The sequence below is a fragment of the Garra rufa genome, chromosome 5 (genome assembly GCF_049309525.1).
Source record: "Garra rufa chromosome 5, GarRuf1.0, whole genome shotgun sequence".
NCBI lineage: Eukaryota > Metazoa > Chordata > Actinopteri > Cypriniformes > Cyprinidae > Garra > Garra rufa.
This window is the reverse complement of record NC_133365.1, coordinates 34,712,600-34,725,805: the sequence shown is the minus strand read 5'-3', so window position 1 is coordinate 34,725,805 and position 13,206 is coordinate 34,712,600. Positions and strand designations below refer to the sequence as shown.

Genomic DNA, 13,206 nt, shown 5'->3' with positions numbered 1-13,206 from the left:
GAAGTTTCAAACGCTCACTGATGCTCCAGAAGGGAAAATGATGCATTAAGAGGCAGGGGTGTAAACTTTTGAACAAAATGAAAATGTGTACACTTTTCTCATTTTGCCTAAATATCATATTTTCGTTTCTTTAGTACTGCCCTTCAGAAGCTACAAAAGATACTTACATGTTTCCCAGAAGACAAAATAAGTGAAATTTACCCTGATCTTCTAAATTCAAAAAGTTTTCCCCCCGACTCTTAATGCAAGGTGTATGTAAACTTTTGACTTTAACTGTATACAGTAGTTCTTAGTAGTTACTGATTAGCTAATAGTGAACTACCACTTTGAACTGAGCGCTAAAGCTTACTAATTCATTAATCAGTTTCTTGTTAGTCAATAGTTGTTACTAGAATGTGCATTAGTCATTTGTTCCTGTATAGTTATTCATTAATGACAGAACTGTATTCTAAAGTGTTACCATGCATTGTACACTCATTGAATGTCTCTATATGAACTGACTGAACACACAGTTTATTAATGAATGTATTTGGTAATACTTTAGTATAGGGACCGGCCCTCACTATTAACTCGTTGCTCATTAGCATGCATATTACTAGCATATTGGCTGTTTGTTAGTACTTATAAAGCACATATTCCGCATGACCATATTCTACATCCTTAAACCTAGACCCAATACCTTAAACTTCACAACTATCTTAGTAACTCTTAATAAGCGGTAATTAGGAGTTTACTGAGGCAAAATTTATAGTTAATATTTAGTTAATAGTAAAAACTGGACTTTAAAATAAAGTGTGGCCTGTATTTCAAATATATATTTTGTTTTAGAGAATGAATGCATTTGTTTGTTTTTACATTGGGTTTATAACTAAACTCAGGCTGCTATGAGTGTCTGCTGCTGCCTAGTGGACAAGAAAAAGTATTGCGGTCTCTTACTCATCCAGAACTTATTAGAATGTGAAATAATGTGGAAAATACTGGACACTGGACACATTTTGCTTGTAAACATTGAAAATGTTTTTTTATATATATAAAAGTGGACTATATGACTTAAACCATTCAGCAGATAGTATACAAGTATTGTGTACAAAAATATTTATCAGTCATTGTGATCATTAAGGTAAAATTAAAAATTGATTAAAAAACAATGTATAATGAAACATATGTAGAACTGCTGTATAAAGTTTAAAAAGCATAATGCACAAGAGAAGTTAATAAGTAAATAAGTTTAAAAAGTCACTTCACAAAGAGGTAGAAAATTAATACAATATGACACATATGCTGTATGGAGATTGTTTTGTCATTTAACAAAAAAAATTGTCAGTATTAATTATTGTTATTATGGCACTTCTGTGGTTTACCTTTTTTTACATTCAATGCTTGTTTTCTCATTTAAGGAAGTAGGTCTGAAAATCCTAATGGAAAATATTAACCATATTAACCATGTTTACATTCACATCTAGTGGTGTGTTCACATTTGTTTTTAGAGTAAAAGAAATAAGCTTTGTGTGAAACATGCAATGTATATCTGATCCTATACTGAGTAAGTAAATAAAATTCAAACATTGCAAATGTTTCATACTGTGGTACACAATACACAAGTCCACAATTTAAAAGATAAAAACAGAAAAAAACAAAAAAATAAGGACAGAATATGTATAGAGAAATTCATATATGTGTGTGATTTCAACATTATCATATTGCTCATTTTAAAGTGGTCATATAATTTTTTTTTTTAGTATTTTCCCCTGCGGTTTACCATAATGTTTAGCACCAAAACCCATAATTTAATGTTACATTACGATTTCCATCCTCTTTCTGACCCACAGAATTCAACGAGCTGTTTTTCTTCCCATAAATAACAGCCTATTGCAAAGCCCACATTACATTCTGACAGGTCTTCAAAATGCAGGAGCCAAAAACAAACCCAATGTTTGCAGATCTCCCCATCTTATTATTCTTATTGTTAAATACAAACAATAGATTTTCTCCCGCTGTTTAGAAACGATAGTATCCATTCTACTCCCTCCTCATTATATCACTGTGGCTGGGTGGGCCAAGTTCCTGAACACCAAACAGGCATCAGTAATGCGTTAAGTAAAAATAGTTAAGTTGTTCATTCTAATTTTAACTCTATCATATTCGTTGTATTTTAGTTAAGGTGTAGTTTCCTCCAGAGAATTCACTGTAACTGTAAAGTATATGTTGTTCTGTTGATATGTGGAGGATCTCTTTGGGCTGATTTCATAGAAACATTGGTCTGTTAGCCTCATGCTTTCAATAGCAGCAGGTGACTGATGTGGTAAGCATTGTGAAGAGCTACTTGTGATACTTGTGAAGAGATCCAAAGAGCTTCATGCACTGGAGTTGAAGACTCCGTGGAATCCATAAGGAATGTTGACAGGCACTTCGGCTCGTCCAAGCTCTTCAAATGTTTTGGCATCTAGGACTAAAAGAAATGTACTCTTATCCTGCAGAGAGAAGAGAAAAAAGGGGTTACAAGACAGAAGACGCATTGATAACAATACAATTTAATCTTTTCTCAACTGACTTTGCTCAATTTCTTATAAAGCTGGTAATGTTTATTTTGAAATGCATGTTTTGTACCTTAACTGGTGTGATGATCACAGACAGGATGACTCCATCATCCTCTTCCTCAGCATTGGGTGAAGGAATGAAGATAGGCTCTGATGGGTAGAGATCAGGCTGGCGCCATACCTGTAAATCAATTTATTTAGCAAACATATTATAGTATAGTATTGTCATATATTACATTTTTAGGGCATTTTGATCATAGTAATTGTGAATACCTAGGTATCAGTCATGATCTCATGTATTTGATCTCACCTTGAGCTTTTTACTTTCCAGATCCATCTTAATTAGGGAGTCTCCCACTAGGTGACGGAAGCCACAGCCATAGTAATATCTATAAGGTTTGGTGTTATATCTGCTGTAGTTAATTTGTGGAAACTCCAAGCCACCGTAGTCTTTCAGGTCTTCGCCGTGAAGGTCCTCAAACGTGCAAAATACCTGAGGGAGAGAAAGAATATGTGACCCTGGACCACAAAACCAGTCTTAAGTCGCTGGGGTATATTTGTAGCAATAGCCAAAAATACATTGTATGGGTCAAAATTATTGATTTTTCTTTTATGTCAAAAATCATTAGGAAATTAAGTAAAGATCATGTTACATTAAGATTTTTTGTAAAATTCCCACTGTAAACCTATCAAAATGTAATTTTTGATTAGTAATATGCATTGTTAAGAACTTAATTTGGACAACTTTAAAGGTGATTTTCTCAGTATTTTGATTTTTTTGGACCCTTATATTCCAGATTTTCAAATAGATGTATCTCGGCCAAATATTGTCCTATCCTAACAAACTATACATCAATAGAAAGCTTATTTATTGTGCTTTCACATGACGTATATATCTCAGTTTTGTAAAATTTAACCTTATGACTGGTTTTGTGGTCCAGGGTCACATATGCAGTTCTAAAGGAGATGAAGGCTCTTTAACATACAAATGCACTGTTTTTGTGTATTAATCACTGTTATCTACAACAACTAGAAAATCACTGATCTCTAATTAATACACCAAGTCTAAGTTAAGTATAGTTACATTACTGTTAAAAAAATCCAGGGTTGGTAAGATATTTTATGTTACCAAAATGTCTCTGCAAGGCTGCATTTATTTGATATACAATAAAGTAAAACTAAAAAAAATACTGTCAGTTTCAGCAAGCATTTCTCCAGTCTTTAGTGTCTCATGATCCTTTGGACATTAAATAAAAGCATTCTTGATAAATAAAAGTATTAATTTCTTTACATTAAAGTCTTATTGACCCCAAACATTTGTTACATTCAGGTAACAACACAGTATTGAGAATCAAGTGTATGTAAACTTTTGAACGGGGTCATTTTAATCAATTCAACTATTATTTTCTTTTGTGGAATATATGTGACCCTGGACCACAAAACCAGTCATAAGGTTCAATTTTACAAAACTGACATGTATACATGTAGACAATATTTGGCCGAGATACATCTATTTGAAAATCTGGAATCTGAGGGTGCAAAAAAATCAAAATACTGAGAAAATCACCTTTAAAGTTGTCCAAATTAAGTTCTTAACAATGCATATTACTAATCAAGAATTACATTTTGATATGAATTTTACAAAAAATCTTCATGGAACATGATCTTTACTTAATTTCCTAATGATTTTTGGCATAAAAGAAAAATCAATAATTTTGACCCATACAATGTATTTTTGGCTATTGCTACAAATATACCCCAGCGACTTAAGACTGGTTTTGTGGTCCAGGGTCACATATGTAAATCTATTGTATGTGCAGGTCAGTACTAAAAAAAAATTAACATGCATTTTGTATGATCCCTCTTATTTTGGTCAAATAATTTACATTGTGCAGATTCTGCAAGGTGTATGTAAACTTTTAACCTCAACTGTATGTGCTTGGAAGAAAACCAAAGTTTAGAATGAGCAACTTTCAGAGATATACATAGACGCATAGTGTTGCATAAAAACAACACCTGATGTTTGGTACGGCAGACAGCGGTAGCGGTGCTGTCAGGTCGTGTGTTGAGGTTCTGTTCCAGTGGGGTTTCACCGGTGATGTTGAGAGGCAGCACAAAACGACGGGGAAGCGGCCTGCTCATGGTGTTATACATCTGAGAGAAAGAGAGAGCCACAGGACAAATGACAATGTGATTTACAATATGTAAAAGTATGTAAATCTATGATTTACAGATTCATTGTTGTTGTTATGCAGCGGCTATTTGCAAATAAGGTGTAAATAACAATAGATGCTATTTACACTAAATGCAAATAGAGAGAGATTCTATTTACACTATGTAAAATAGCAGCATTTTCTTTGCAATAATATTAGATGCTATACTTAGTGCAAGTGGCAGATACACTACCAGTCAAAAGTTTTTAAACAGTGAGATTTGTAATGTTTTTTTAAAGAATGCTCTTCTGCTCACCAGACTGCATTTATTTGATCCAAAATACAGCACAAGCAGTAATATTGTGAAATATATTTCCTGTTATGAGCCCCTGCTCTTTCTCTCTTTTTTTTTTTTTTTTCCCTGAGTGCAGCTGCTAATTGGATGGGGGCGGAGACTAGTACAAACTCCCGAGGCCTTTGCCTATTTAAGAGCTGCTGGTGGCACTTTAATTGTGGCTTGCCCTGGAATCTTTGTTTTTTGTTTTGATTTTTGGGTTTGGTTTTCCTTATTTTCTTTTGTTTAAGGGTGTAAGTGATTGTTTGTGTAGTTACTACAAAGTACATAGAAAGCATAGGTAACTGAGCTGACCCGGAAGTGCTGTGTTTAATTTCTTCCTCAGGAGATAGGAAGTTTTCTTAACTCTTCAGTAAGTTGTAGTTTAAATTAGTTAGCGCACCAGTCCTTATATATGATTTATTTAGGTTTAAATGCTTTTCTTTCTGTTTTCTGCTCATATTCTTTTACCTGTACAATAAAACTTTTAACTTTTTGCCCTGGCCTCTGTGGTATTTGTTGGTTTTAGAAAAGCTTTTTTATGATGGTCCCTAAACATGGTCCTAACATTTACTATCTAAAATATCTGCTTTCTATTTGAATATATTTTAAAATATAATTTATTCCTGTGATCAAAGCTAAATTTTCAGCACAATTACTCCAGTCTTCAGTATCACATTAGAAATCATTCTAATATGCTGATTTGCTGTTTAGGAAACATTATTATTATTGTTATTATCAATTTTTAAAACAGTTGTGTACATTTTTCAGGATTCTTTGATGAATAGAAAGATTCAAAGATCAGCATTTATCTTAAATAAAAAGCTTTTGTAACATACATTATAATATTCAAAACCTTGAAGTTATTATTTTTATTTATTTTATTTTTTGGGAAAGAAATTATAGAAATTAATACTTTAATTTAGCAAGGATGCTTTAAATTGATCAAAAGTGATGATAAAGACATTTATAATTTTATAAAAGATTTCTATTTCAGATAAATGCTGTTATTCTGAACTTTCTATTCATCAAAGAAACCTGAAGAAAAATCTACTCAGCTGTTTTCAACAATAATAATATTAATAATAAATGTTTTTTTTGAGCAGCAAATCAAAATATTAGAATGATTTCTGAAGAATCATGTGACTGGAGTAATGATACTTAAAAAATCTTACTGTTCAAAAGCTTTTGACTGGTAGTGTATTTGCACCTCAGTATTGTAGTACATTATAAAACAGTATGCAATAATAATGTATAAAGTGTAAATTATTATTTTTATTTAAATTATTAAATGGATGGTGCCTTATTGAGACAATAAAGCCCTCCCAACACCTACCCCTACCCCTAACTGATAAACACATGTAAAGCACTTTTAGATTATTCCCTTCACTTTATTGAAAATAAATGCCTTTCCGATCTGAAATGTGATGTGAAATGGGAGAAGAACAAGTTCGGCAAAAGGCGGATTCAAACTCTGGTCCATCACGTCAAAAAGTCACCACTACACGCTTTACCACCTGCACCACTGGAGCTCTTTGTCAGCAGGTGTCTTTTGTAATGCTGTCTAGCCCAACAACACTGCGTTGTAATTAAGATGACAGACAAAGAGAGCTCAAAGGTTGAACATTACCTCATCCAAACCCTCTCCTGATTGACGCAGGTTCTGGATGAGGAAGTTGTTTATGGCCTCTCCATCATCAGAGCAGCACATGTCTAGCATGAGGAATCCGTCCTGCTCAAAAGCATTGATCTGATGGAAGGTGGACAAGGCCTTGGCATAGTATTTTACTGGCATTTCCTGCAGAGAGATGCAAAGTAATTGGTTAAAATGTTAAAGTAGCCTCAAATAGTTCTTAATCAGCTTTCATTGAACTGTATGAAACATAATCAGTGAACAAATATATGAATACACTCAAATGCTTCAAGCATCTGCTCCACATTGTTTCTCAGTGAGACTATTGTCAAGATGGTTCTCACCTTTCCAGTTTGTTTGTCAATAAGGTGGAATACGGTTTCCTGGTTGGGGTCCCAGTAAACACCCTCATTTAGCGATTTCCCCCTTAGTCTACCAGTCACTATCTTAAACAGATCCATCTTAATGGGCTGCTCGATGAACACTACATAGTTCTTTGACATGCCTGAAAGGTTCGGGAAAATAAAATGAAAGCTTTTCAGTGCTGAACATTAATACGATCGCTCCATTCAGACTATATGATTACACCATTTAGAGTGCCTTGCAATGAAATTACACATGACTCTTTTACAGTAACTGTGCAATAAAATTACACAATAGTCATTCTTCATGAGAATGCAGAATGAATGTGTCTGTCTAGGAGATCTGAAGAAGATAATAAAAATGACAGATTCTCTTCTTCGCTCACCAAAGCTGTGGTAATATGAGGGTTTGGATTTGTCATGAGGGGCGATAGAGCATAATATCTTGGCTCCCTCTAGAGTATCTTGTGGGCCATCTCTTTCTGGTGGCACCCTGACGATGTTATAGAAAGCTCCTATAAAACACATCACAGCACAACATGAATCCTTCTAATTCTAAAGTGACATTGCACATAGATTGATCAGAGCATAGACGGGAATCTTACCTTTGTTTCTGTATGAGTTGCCCATGTTGTAAGCTGTGCCATCTGGATCAAAGTGAGGATGAGCAGTAGCACCGTTCACAGCAACAAACTTGCTCCAGTCCACCTACAAATGAGCATCCCTCTTAGACTTAACAGGTTGGTCTAGGCTGGTGACTATAGACTGGTTATTGTTCATACTGTACCTTCTGTTTGGACTCCAAAGTATCTGGATCCACTCTGTGCATGTAGTTTGTCTCAGTGCTGACGTAATAGTCACCCTTGTATTTAACAAAGCTGACACTGGCATTGTCTGTTGGCTCTGGAATTGGAGAAAGCAGAATAGTGTCACAAATACCTTATTCTTTTATTAAATTCGAGGCAGAAATAGATTAAAACAACCTTTTTGACTTTTTTCCCTTTATTGTTTAACACATTTTTTTCTGTATTTGACAAACTTGACAAAGCTGCTTTTTTCAGACTTTTTTTATTAAGAGAAACTGTATTAGTTATATTAAATTAACCACGATTCATTTTGTCAGAACTTTCAGAAACTGTATGTTTTTAAATAAAATCTATTAGTTCAGGGGAAAAAAGACAATATTGCCTCGTTTCCACTGAGTGGTACGGTACAGTACGGTACAGTACGGTACGGGTCGGGTCGGAAAACCATGAATTGGCTAGCGTTTCCACTGCCGACAGTACCCTTACTTGATAGGCGTGGTGTATGCCGGAAAGTAGTGATAACGTCACTTGATAGACGTGGTGTATGACGGAAAGTAGCTTGACGTCATTCTCGCGCAAAGAAGAAAGCTAAGACCGCAAACATCAATGGAGGACATTCGCGAGTTATGTTTCGCGGTGGCATTGTTTTGCAAGGTGTTGTGTGTGTTTTAAAAATGGCGCCTCTTGTGTTGCGTTGTTGTTCTGTAGCACGCGCAAGTGACGATTCTCTGTCAACCAATCAACGCTCTGCAGTGAGTCTAGCTCCACCCTTTAGTACCGTTCCACTGTGCTAGGTACCACAACGGAAGGGTACCCAAAAAGTGGTACGGTACAGTTCAGCATTTTGGTACCATTCACAACTTTTGATAGTGGAAACGCAAATAAATGCGTACCGTTCCGTTCCGTTCCGTACCGTACCGTACCGCTCAGTGGAAACGAGGCATATGAGTTTAGTTTCAACTTGATTTTATGTGTTATGGAGAATTTTCATTTAGATTAGTGTTTAGATTAGATTAAAGCTGCTTATTTACAGAAATTGGGATTAATAATAATATTCAATTAATCATTCTTCATTTCGTGTCGTTCCAAACCCGTAAGACAGGAACACAAATTTTGATATTTTTGATTAAATCTGATAGCTTTCTGACCCTGCATAAACAGCAATGCAACTACAATGTTCAAGGCCCAGAAAGGTACTAAGAAGACATTGTTAAAATATTCCATGTGACCTACAACTGACACGTTCAAGGCCCAGAAAGGTAGTAAAGACATCATTAAAATAGTCCATGTGACATCAGTGGTTCAACTGTAACGTTTTGAAGCTACGAGAATACTTTTTGTGGGCAAAGAAAACAGAACTTTTTGTTTTCTTTGCACACAAAAGGTATTCTCGTAGCTTCATAACATTACGGTTGAACCACTGATGTCACATAGACTATTTTAATGATGTCTTTACTACCTTTCTGGGCCTTGAACGTGTCAGTTGCTTTGCTGTCTATGCAGGGTCAGAAAGCTCTCGGATTTCATAAAAAATGTCTTAATTTGTGTTCAGAAGATCAGCGTAGGTCTTACAGGTTTGGAACAACAGGGTGAGTAATTAATGACAGAATTTTTTATTTTTGGGTGAACTATCCCTTTAAGAACTGCTTGTTCCTGAATAAAAATAGTTTTTTGAAGGGGTAAAAATGTGATATGATTTCACGTACTTCACGTAAGTTAATTTGATGTGTTTTCACTAGTTTAATTTAGATTAATATTAGTTGATATTAGATGAGAGATATCAGTAATCATAATTTATTATTTAAATACTTTTAAGTCAGCCTCTTGGAAGTTTGCTGAGCCCCCCTGGATGAGAACCACTTTCACATTGATTTTAGTTGTGTAACCCATATCCAAATGCAAACCTCATTGTGGCATAAAGTCACACCTCCACCATACTGACAGTTTTAAATGACTGGATTTTCTCTGTAATGGTGGGTTTTGTTTAATCATTTCTCGAAGCAAGATGGTTGCGCAATTTTATCCTTTTAAAAGACCCATATGTTAGTGTATAATTGCCTCAGTTGTAGTGTCCAGAACACTCTGCCAACTCCATTTCAACACTTTGGTAGTATTGTCACTTCATTTAATCTTAATTGAGTGCTTGTGGTGTCTGATTTAAACGTATTCTTGTGATTACACACATAGAGTTGTTTGTCTAAGATGACTTTAGACACACTTGGACAATTCCACTGACCACTCCTGCTGTGCTCTTGAGCAAGGCTCTCTGGAGACATGCCTCATTACTCTTTCAGAAAACTTTTTGTAACATTCCTAAAGTTTGAATTGTCTAAACCTATTGAGATCCGTTTCACCATAACAGACAGCACAGCAAGTAAACTTTCTTACTGTCATATACACATATTCGCCATCTCTACATACTTATCATCTCAAATCTGGACAGGAAGCGCTGAAAGAAGTTCTTGCAGGGATCAGGCAGAGCCAAAGTGCCAAACTCGGACACCATGATGCGGTTCCTCTCGCTGTTCTGCTTATACGAGTCGCTGCGCAAAAAACGGCTTCTGTATGTCACCTGACCGTCCTCGATCTGAAAGCGATGCATCATGGCCATGCCATCAAACCAGTGGTTATAGCTGAGGAAACATGAGTCAGCCGGAATGTTCATGTTAAGAGTTTGGATTACATTTTTATAAGTGTGATCAAACAGATCACAGTTATTACACTTTATAAAGCAAATACCAAATGATTAATTATAACATTACATATCATTAGCCAATTATATTATTAGTAATTGCAAGAAACAGAATTTTTTAAATGTATTTAGGTCATTTATTTTACTGTATCTCACATTCTAGTGATTGTAGTAAGGTACAGTTATTACATATTGACAGTAAAATGGTCCTACTCACTGCTGATTCCCAAACTCAAACTTTCCCGGACCATTCCGCAGTAGACTCCCATTGATCCAGGTTGGGATGTTGCCTTTAACTATGGTGGGGATGGGGTCAGGTGTCTCCTCTACTGAACTTACCAAGGGGGTAATGTTAGGCAGCCCCTGTACTTTTGTGGAATATGTTTTCTGAGCAGCAGCTGAAAAAAAATTCAAATAACAAACGGTGATTGACATAATATACAAAATCGTATTGCTTGGCAAGTTGACAGATCAGAATATGTTCATGAAAAGAATAATCAGAATAATGTTACAAAGATGCACTTATGAATAACTATGTTCTAAAATGTGAACCTGGACCACAAAACCAGTCATAAAGGTCAATTTTTTGAAATTGAGAAAGCTTTCCACTGATGTATGGTTTGTTAGGATAAGACAATATTGGGCCGAGATTTGAAAATCTGGAATCTGAGAGTGCAATAAAAACAAAATATTAAGAAAATCACCTTTAATGTTGTCCAAATGAAGTTCTGAGCAATGCATATAACTAATCAAAAATGTAGTTCTGATATATTTACTGTAGGAAATGTACAAAATATTTTCATGGAACATGATCTTTACTTAATAACTTAATGATTTTGGGCATCAAAGATAATTTGATAATTTTGACCCATTCCATGTATAGTTGGCTATTGTTACAAATGTTCCTGTGCTACTTAAGACTGGTTTTGTGGTCCAGGATCACAAATTATGATAATGGTAATAAAATTTAATTTTTGAATATTGTTACTTCAATAATATTTTACAAAAAGGTTTCATTTGTTAACAGTAGTGGTCACACTTTACATACGGTGGCCTTAACTATTATGTACTTACCTCTTTTTTTTTTTTTTTTTACAATACATTTATTATGTATGTACATGTTGGTGCATTGTAATTACATTTAAAGTACTTACATTCAATGAACATTTGTAGTTACACTGTTAAATTCACCTTTAACTATAAACCCAACCCCTACTTCAAAACCAAACTATACCTTAAGCTCATAAGCAGTAAATGTGGGAATTACCCAGAAAAACATAGTTTAGTAATAGTTACACATAAATTCATAGTTGTGTAAGTATTTAATGTTAGTACTTACTAGTTAAGGCCACCTAATATAAATATAATGTGTGATCACATTAGTTAACTACATTAGTTAACATCAACTAACAATAAACAATACTTCTACAACAGGTTGGAAATTAATGAGGGTTTGTGGCAAAAATGCCACCAAAATGAACAAAAATGACCCATAAATTCAAGACAAAGGGGCCAAAAATACCCCTGCACAATTAAACAGTGTATTACGGCTGCCACAAATATGAAATGTGAAAATGAATGAAAAGTGTAATTCGCGGAATTACATTTAGATTTGCTCACACTGCATCAGTTTGCTTTTTACACACTGTTTCGTGCAGTGTTGAGCCTTACAACCAATAAAACGTGTCAAACATAGAAATGCAATGGCCAATCAGAGACCCTTAGATTAGTCAGCGCTGAAAACACCAGAGCTGTTGATGAGTGTGCATTCTTGTAAATTCCCTCATTATAAACAACAAAGTGCAGATGTTGTAAAAGATTGCAATGAAAATAAAAGATTAACTTCAAAGCTTCAATGATTATAATGAGAGTTTCTGCATAATTTGTGCTATACTTTGTGAATGTCATGGAACGACATGTTTGTCTATAAAGCCTGATTGTGACGTGCCCAAAACTAAACAAAAAGCATTTAAAAAACTGAGATGTATACAACATATGAAAGCTCAATAAATAAGCTTTCTATTGATGTATGGTTTGTTAGGATAGGACAATATTTGGCCGAGATACATCTATTTGAAAATCTGGAATCTGAGGGTGCAAAAAAATCAAAATATTGAGAAAATCACCTTTAAAGTTCTCCAAATTAAGTTCTTAACAAAGCATAATACTAATCAAAAATTACATTTTGATATATTTATAGTAGGAATTTTACAAAAAATCTTCATGGAACATGATCTTTACTTAATTTCCTAATGATTTTTGGCATAAAATAAAAATCTATAATTTTGACCCATACAATGTATTTTTGGCTATTGCTACAAATATACCCCAGCGACTTAAGACTGGTTTTGTGGTCCAGGGTCACATATAATTTTAAACAATCTATTGTTATTGACAACAGTTTAAATTGATTAAAGTAATTGGGTATTTGACATTATTAATATATTTGACATTAAAGACAACATATGGTTTTTATAATAATAAGGTGAATTATAAAAATTGACCTCACAAATGTAAAAAATGTCCCTGGAAATCAATTCCAAAGGGCAAATATTGTTAATTTCTGTTTGTAAAGTTAATTTCTGACCCTGTTCTACAGTATGTATAGGTATTTTCAACATGTGTTAATATATTTTCAAATTAAAAGTATTGCAAAATTTTACTGTTATTCCTATAGTAAGTACATGTA

At 34.3% G+C, this 13,206-nt stretch overlaps 1 protein-coding gene across 1 annotated transcript in view; it reads right to left on the bottom strand.

The window, feature by feature from the left end:
- Positions 1-993: 993 nt before the first annotated feature.
- The window catches only part of bco2a (beta-carotene oxygenase 2a), an 18,274-nt gene continuing 6,061 nt past the window's right edge, over positions 994-13,206 (bottom strand). Inside the window, exons 3-13 of the mRNA XM_073839878.1 lie at positions 10,735-10,915; positions 10,247-10,458; positions 7,807-7,922; positions 7,625-7,727; positions 7,406-7,534; positions 7,002-7,162; positions 6,655-6,822; positions 4,554-4,691; positions 2,848-3,030; positions 2,608-2,718; positions 994-2,471 (exon numbers count right to left, since the gene is read on the bottom strand). Coding sequence (XP_073695979.1) covers positions 2,355-2,471; positions 2,608-2,718; positions 2,848-3,030; positions 4,554-4,691; positions 6,655-6,822; positions 7,002-7,162; positions 7,406-7,534; positions 7,625-7,727; positions 7,807-7,922; positions 10,247-10,458; positions 10,735-10,915 — 1,619 coding nt within the window. The 3' untranslated portion in view covers positions 994-2,354. The remainder of the gene's footprint in view (positions 2,472-2,607; positions 2,719-2,847; positions 3,031-4,553; positions 4,692-6,654; positions 6,823-7,001; positions 7,163-7,405; positions 7,535-7,624; positions 7,728-7,806; positions 7,923-10,246; positions 10,459-10,734; positions 10,916-13,206) is intronic.